Raw genomic sequence first — 8,154 nt, 5'->3', positions numbered from 1 at the left:
TGAGACAACTGTGGCTACAGAATCTACTGATATTCCTGAGGAACCAAGTACTACTGAAGAACCTGAAGATAGTACCACAACCGAAGCTCCCGAGGAAAATGGGACAACTGTAACTACAGAATCTACTGATGTTCCAGAGAAACCAAGTACTACTGAAGAACCTGAAGATAATACCACAACAGAAGGATCAGGTAGCACAGAAGCACCCGAGGAAAATGAGACAACTGTAACTACAGAATCAACTGAAGTTCCGGATACACCAAGTACTACTGAAGAGCCTGAATACACCACCGGAGCAACGGTTGATACCACAAATGAAAGTGAAATTACAAAAGCACCAGAAATTCCAGAGCAGCCTGAAACCACAAGCTTGCCTAGCAGCACTGCTGCACCAACTACTACGAAGGAACCAGAGATAACAGAGGGATCACCAAGTACTGAAGCCAGCACGACAGAAGTATCGCAAGTTACTACTACTCAAGGGCCATCTACAACAAAAGAACCACACACCAGTGAAGTACCACCACCAGGCAGTGATAAACCCAGCTCACCCGATGTGTCGTCTACCACACCAGCGTCAGTTACAACCAACTCACCTAGTACCACAGTAAAACATCCGCCTAAACATACAAGCACGGCTACTACGAAAGCGCCCACAACACCTAGAACACCTCCACCAGAACACTTAAAATGCCCCTATGAAGGCTTCTTCCCAAGTGAAGACGGTTGTAAAAAGTTTGCCTACTGTGCCAAATATTTCGGTAAAATGAAGCATTATGATATGAAGTGTCCCCGCGGACAAAAATTCAATAGGAGCACACTCTTTTGTGATCCAGAAAGCGATTGTGAAAACAGTGATGAAAGCAGCAGTGAAGTAGCTCCTATTGAGCACCACAAACCGTTCACCTGCTTATTGGAGGGTACCTTCGCCCATAAGAATGATTGTACCAAATACTACACCTGCGAGTGGAGTAAGAAACATAGCAATTTCCTTCAACTGCCCAGCGCTTGTCCGAGCGGCAAAGTCTTCCGTCTAGAGTCTGGTTCATGCGGTCGTGAGCGCCGATTGACTTGTTTCTTACGGCCGAAAGGATCCAAATACTACGATCACGAATCGTCTAAATGAGTCTAGTGCGAGAGACCACACTTCGTGCACTCGTAATTCTGTATAAGTAATGCTTATGCTATAATTGTAAAATAAAGAAAATTTGCATTAATTTAAGGTTTTTTTTATAAAATATAATACTAAACGAATTATTTCTAACTAATTTATTACTAACATATTGACTTTGATTTTGACAATTGATGGATAGCATAATGCGTATCGAACTCAAGTGTTGAATATTTTATCAGATCGGCGGGCAGTGAGTCATTGCCCCACACAAAAGTTTCAAGTACAAAAGTAATAGTACTTGTAGTTGAGACTACAATTTTATCACGTAATTTGCTTACCACTTAGGATTGGTTATTCCCGCATGAAAGTGAATTGCTAAATTCTTACAAGCTAGATCACAAACAAGCTCTAGTATGTAGAACGATTTTTTTATTTTTTTTTATTTTTTATGGAGACATTGTTTTATTGCCGCCTTTATTGTGATTGCTCTAATTATAGTAGCGTACGCAAATTTGCACACTTCCGTTGAAAGCTCAAATATTTACTTTTGCGTTTGAGTGATAAAATGACAAATATAAAAACTACTGGTTGCGCAAAAAGCAAAATTGAACTGAAGAAGAGTGAAAGCCTACTATTATCTTTCTGATATTTTTCTTTGGATATTTGTCTTTTAATTGCGCTAAAATTAATTAAAAAAATAATTAATCTAATCTCTTAATGCTTTCGTTCACTCGTGCGTTAGCATTCGTCAAGTTTTAACGAAGTTATGTACACCGTTGAATAGGTTTTTTTCTTTGATTGTATTGATATTTGATATAATTACGTATTACCCTCGATAGCACCACCTAAAATGCAAAACAACGCATTATCGATCATTCGTAATTCAGTTTTGTATTGATTATGATTCATCAAATCATATTCTATTGTGAGTAGAAGAAATAAAGTTTTCGAATTCGAAAGTGTAGGTAACGTTTATTGGGTGAAAATGTTGAAATTATAGAAAATACTGTTATCGCTTCAATAATTGCTACACAGATCTGCAATACCTGTAATATGCTATGTTATTGATGGAAACTTGCAACTGAATTTTCTGTTTATCCGACCCTTACGTATGTTGTAGTAGCCGAATGAAGCCTTTTGTTGACGTCAGGCGTTTTCTCGATATTTTTGTTTTCATTAAAGTCCATCTAAAGTAACAATATCGTTTTCTTGTCGTCAGATATACGATTCAACAAGTCGAAATTATTAAAATTTACTACCGCCATTCGGAGTCAGTGGCCTCAACTCTACTACTACGTCCAATTTATGGTCGTCATAATCATCGTACCAGATCAAAAATTGAGCGTCTAGTGGAAAAATTTGAATCCACAGGCACAGTGCAAAATGTTCCCGTGAAAGTGAGACATAAAAGTAAGTAATGTCAAGAATATTGTTGGCGCTAGCGCATMAATTGAGTCTCTGCTCTTAATAACTCGACTATAACTGCGTGAGCGGTGTCTACGCCATTAAAGAAGAATAAGTTTTTTAGAAAAATTCAATTATCTAAATATTATGGGCCAAAGTAAAGCAAACAAAAATCCACATTGATAATTCTTTCAAATTAATACTTTTTTGTTTTTGTATTGAGATAGGTGCGTTAAAACCACTTACTATTTATCTATACGGATTTTTTTTTTATCAGTTAATTAAAAGATATTTGAATGAAGTAATATTTCAACCAAATAATTAAATTTTCTATAAAAGAATACATCAAAGGTGCTCAACAGTTATTTGCAGTTTAAAGAAGTGAACGAAAACAACGAGTGAGGAAAAATTGTCTTAAGCGCAATGAAATTATTTTTTCTTGGATTATTTTTGGCAATAGCCGTGGCCGATGCTGGAGTTTTATTGAATCCTTGTAAACGCGTAGGATTATTTGCATTCGTCGATAACTCGCCAGAATTTTATGCATGTGATCTTAACGAATACGGCACATTCGATATCAAATACTTCAATTGTGAAAGTGGATACGTTTTTGACCGTTACGATGGAGTTTGTGTGCCAAAAGTTGCGTATTTTAGTAAAACGGCTGACAGTTCTGATGGCGATGAGGATGTACAAAGTCCGACAGTACCCACAACTACTACAACACACGGAGACCTCATCAAACCAACCATACCCACTACTGCTCCTACTGGTAGTATTGACAATCAGACAACCGCAGATGAAGATGATGATACAACTATAGCTCCAACAGATGAGACCGAAACTACTGAGGCACCCGCAACGACTGATGATACTGTAACTACTGAAGAACCGGAAACAACAGGTGCCTCTGTAACTACTGAAGAACCGGAAACAACAGAGGCTATTGTAACTACTGAAGAGCCGTCAACAACTGATGCTCCTGTTACTACTGAAGAGCCGTCAACAACTAATGCTCCTGTAACTACTGCAGAACCGGAAACAACAGATGCCTCTGTAACTACTGAAGAACCGGAAACAACAGATGTTCCTGTAACTACTGAAGAGCCGACAACAACAGATGCTCCTTTTACTACTGAAGAGCCGACAACAACTGAGGCTCCTGTAATTACTGAAGAGCCGTCAACAACTGATGCTCCTGTAACTACTGCAGAGCCGGAAACAACAGATGTTCCTGTAATTACTGAAGAACCGGAAACAACAGATGCTCCTGTAACTACTGAAGAGCCGACAACAACTGAGGCCTCTGTAACTACTGAAGAACCAGAAACAACAGACGCTCCTCTAACTACTGAAGAACCATCAACAACAAATCCTCCTTTAACAACCGATGCTCCAGAAACCACTGACGTAACCGTAACCACCGATGAACCTGCAACAACTGATGCCCCTGTAACCACTGATGTACCAACAAGCACGGACGAACCGGAATCTACTACACTACCGGCATTTGATTGCCCCGATGTCGGCTTCTATCCACAGAGTGGCTCTTGTGAGAAATTCGCTTTATGCGCCGAAGTTAATGGCGAAATTATCTATTACTTACAAAGTTGCCCCACAGGTCAGCAATTTAACTATAACACAAATTTTTGTGATAACAATTTCGATTGCAATGCAGACGTCTCCACAACTAAAAAGGTTCTCAAAGAGAAACGCTCTTCAGTATTCAACCTTTTTCATTTTCTTAAATTGTTTTAAATTACTATTATATTACACCGGGCTTGTACCTTAAGAAACGAAAGTTTTGTGTTTCATGAAACCAGTCACGTGTAATAAAAGCATTTGAATAAATTAATTTTTTTTATATACATACATATTTACAGTAGCATAACTTGTTTTTAAATGCGAAATTAACTATAAAGCTATAAATTAACTAATATCAGCACGAAATGAACAGGAGTTAATTTTTTCTTCTCGAAGCATTACCATGAATAGAGCTTATCTTTGGTGGAAACGGCCCTTGATAAGAGAATTTCCAAGAATTGAAATTATAAAAAGATACTTAGTAACCCGGGTGATTTTTTGTTTTTGCAGATAAAATGTTTATCTGCTCATTTGTATGCTTATTGCTTTGACGACTTGATAATTCATTTAGTATTTGCGTTCTGAAAGTTTAAGAATAAAAAATAAAATAATTTGTCGTCGTGCACTTGAATCTAATCTTTTCCTAATTCATAAAACCATTCACTCATATCAATAAATCATAATTAAAACCTATGTTTGGCATAAACTGGTTGAAATTCAGTGATAAATTAGTCCACGTAATGCAAGTGTAATAATGTATAGAGTAAATAAGTTATTAATTGAAATTGGCATTTGCCGGAAATATTGATATAGATGTTTGCGAAATTATAATTATATTTTGAAGCCAACTAATACAAAAAAAAAAAAAATTATTAATTAATTATATAATTTTTATATCTTCGTTTTTTTTTATTTATTTTATTAAATTCTTTATATTTTATGTATTGGTTAGATAAGAGTATCAATAGGAAGCATGACGAATGCGGAAATGCTACTTCAGGGGCTGGTGATGACATCTCATCACAAGATGTAATTTAATGACTTGACAAAATTAGTTCTGTTCATATCTAACATTTTTCAAATTTGGTCAGCTGTAATTTCGGTACTACCATGATAATGACCGACTTAGTACTGTGGTCTTTTATGTGCTTTTCGGGATCAGTGAACGAAAACAAATATAAAATATACTTTTGCATGTCTTTGAACCAATAGTCGAATCAATTTTTCTACTCTGATTGAGGTATCTTCAAAACACGCATGCTGAATGCACCAACATATCTAAATTGAGCAAATCGAATGCTCGTTTTAGTTTCAGTTTACGCTCTTCTGAAAAACTTCTAAAAGCAAACAGTGAAAGCAACAACAAAATCGAGTAGATGAATTCGATTAAAGAGCGTAAGCAATTATTTCATTAAAATGGTATACTCACTAGGTGTTACAGCTTTATATGATCGATTCGCTACTCTTCAAGGTTTGGCGAATGGAGGACAGCTATTTTACATTATTGTTGTGCAATATTACTACTCGCCTTGAAGAAGAAAGCTTAAGTAAAAGTGGTCAACATACTTTCAGCTTTTAATTAATATGAAAAGTATATAAAAAGCCTTATGAGATTAGGTAACATTCGAAAGCAGGTAAACTTGAGAACTTTTCGGACTTATCGAATTATATTCTATGTATTGGGTAGTCGAAAAAGGTTTTTCGTATTTCTAATCAAACTACAAGTTATTTTTTTATATTTATAATGAATTTTAATGAACCAAATATGTACCAATTTGGTCGATCACTTTTGCCATCTTTCCGTTAGAGACAATATTTCATCAGTGTAAAAGTTTTCTGGTTTCTCTGCGAAAAACTGCGACAAGTAATTTTCATAGGCTTGTCTTGAAGCCACCTTTACTCCATTAAAGGAGTTCTGCATTGACCGAAACAAATGGTAGTTCTATGGTGCAAGGTCAGGGCTACATGGTTAGTACACCAAAACTTCCCAGTTAAGCTCTCCCAGTCTCCCCGGAGTCATCAAAGATGTTGTAGTCTAGCGTTGTCCTGTTGGAAGACGAAGCCCTTTTTGTTGATCAGTCCTGACCGGTTTTTATCGATTGCTTGCTTCAATCTTATCAGTTGTTGACAGTAAAATGTAGAATGAAGCGTTCGATTGGGCTGGAGAATCTCATAGTGGATGATTCCTTACTTGGACCATGATCGTTTTCGCAGATTATTCTCGTATTTGATTCACTCTTCGTCTCCTGTTACCATTCGCTTCGGAAAAGGTTAGAATTCATTTCGTTACATCTTACTTCCTTTTATATTTTTTAAATCTAATTTTCTTCTTCTAATACTTCTAAGTATAAAAATATGTTTTATATATGCTATGCTGATGATTTATTATTGGTCTCTAAACTAAATGACCTAAACCTTGTTAAACAAGATTTTACTAATANTGTTCTTAAAACTTTTCTATTAGCTACAGAACATTTTATTAACTTTACACCTAAGACTTAATTAAGCAATAACTATACATTTTATATTTACATCAGCGAGCCGAAGGTCCTGGCAGCCAGTGCTCCTTTTTTCGTGGAAAAGTAATTGTATTATTGTTTCACGTTTTTATAAATAAATAAATAAATAAAATAATTTTCTTCTCTTATTATCTGATATCACCACTATTCATACATAAGCTTTAAATAGCTCCGATCTTGTATAATTTCATATATATTTGTACATTCACCAGTACTAATATATTATTAACCTCATATTAGACTAAGCACTAGTGACATCATAGCTCACTGTTGTTGTAACCAACTTTATTAATAAAAAATCAGCCTTATCTAGTAGTAAGTAAAGATAAATATTAATATTTAATAACTTTGTATTAGCAAATTTACACACTTTGTTTCTCCGTCACATGTTTTGAATGCATTGTTTGAGTAGTCCAGTTTTGTTATATTTGTAATGTAAACATTTCGAAGTAATCATAACCATAAAAAAATTTTACAATAAGTACATTTTATATCCATTTTAGAAATTATCAGGAAAGCACAATAGAATCTGGTAGATTCATACGAGTATGTGTGCATATATTCTTAATTATTTGTTAATAAGCTTTTTGCCCTTTTTATGACCCACACAATCTCTCTTAAGAATTCATTCATTCAAAGAATTAGAATGGAATTCTTTTGACTGCCTACAACTCCCAAACATGTGAGTTAAACTCGCATTTGAGACATGGCGGGGCTGGAGTGGTCTTCACAGTTATTGTTTGTTATACTTGTACTTAAGATCCATCAATAGTTAGAAGTTTCCGAAATATCCAGTGTCATGAAACAATTTATATAACAGATCAATATGTGAGATTTTCGATTTTTTAATTAAAAAAGGTCCACTTAAAACGTGGCTTCTGCATGCCTTTTTTCTAGTTTTTTAAGATTTTACTTTATCCAACAGATTTTGATATATTACTATACTTTTGTTATATAGAAAAAGATGCATTTGCACCGTTGAGAGCTGAGAATTGGTCTATCGGTTTCTTCTCCGATCCTTCTCACACATTCAGCTCAGCTCGCCTACGCTTAATGCATTTAAAAGGCCGAAAAGAAATGAATTTTTTTCTGAAAAAACTTTTAGATATTTATTTCATAGAACCAAAAATGTGTACATTTATTTATTATGTTTTTTTCTAATTGTATTTTAAGACTTTGTATTAGTAAAAATATTTAAATATTGTAGTTCCTAACTGATCTCAGGAGCTTCTCTCAAAAACATATGTTTTGCGGTGATCACTATATCTCTGAACTGGATCGTCTGAAATTAAAAAACCAACAGGTGTAGTAATTAATCGAAGTAATAAGCAAAATAAATATTTGACAGAATTGGTGGATTTAAAAAAAAATCGATTTTTGACCAAAATTTCGGCCTTAAATTGTTTAGAAAAAAATGCTTATCAGTGAGAAGAAACCTTAACGGAAAGTCATCGTATTATGGTGAGCTTGCTCTAAGTAGTGATGTTGGCTTGAAGGCCGAAGAACGTCTTGCAGAACACTACCAACAACAAC

At 35.0% G+C, this 8,154-nt stretch overlaps 2 protein-coding genes across 9 annotated transcripts in view; both read left to right on the top strand.

The window, feature by feature from the left end:
* Positions 1-1,257, top strand: part of LOC108970144 (flocculation protein FLO11-like) — a 3,173-nt gene extending 1,916 nt beyond the window's left edge. For 3 of the 8 annotated variants that reach the window (XM_018935325.1, XM_018935324.1, XM_018935322.1), the window contains one exon: positions 15-1,257. In XM_018935325.1, the coding sequence (XP_018790870.1) occupies positions 15-1,126 (1,112 nt within the window). In that variant the 3' untranslated portion in view covers positions 1,127-1,257. The other 5 variants (XM_018935330.1, XM_018935327.1, XM_018935329.1 and 2 more) reach the window with 4 other exon arrangements.
* Positions 1,258-2,892: 1,635 nt separating this feature from the next.
* LOC108970147 (serine-aspartate repeat-containing protein I) lies at positions 2,893-4,733 on the top strand. Its single transcript, XM_018935334.1, has one exon. It carries the CDS (start codon positions 2,942-2,944, stop codon positions 4,274-4,276), a length of 1,335 nt encoding a protein of 444 aa, XP_018790879.1. The 5' UTR covers positions 2,893-2,941; the 3' UTR covers positions 4,277-4,733.
* The last annotated feature ends 3,421 nt before the right edge of the window (positions 4,734-8,154 follow it).

This window comes from Bactrocera latifrons, unplaced genomic scaffold, assembly GCF_001853355.1.
Source record: "Bactrocera latifrons isolate USDA-ARS-PBARC rearing strain unplaced genomic scaffold, ASM185335v1 scaffold_285, whole genome shotgun sequence".
Lineage (NCBI taxonomy): Eukaryota > Metazoa > Arthropoda > Insecta > Diptera > Tephritidae > Bactrocera > Bactrocera latifrons.
Note: the sequence above shows the minus strand (reverse complement) of the source record. Positions and strands in the feature narration are given on the sequence as shown.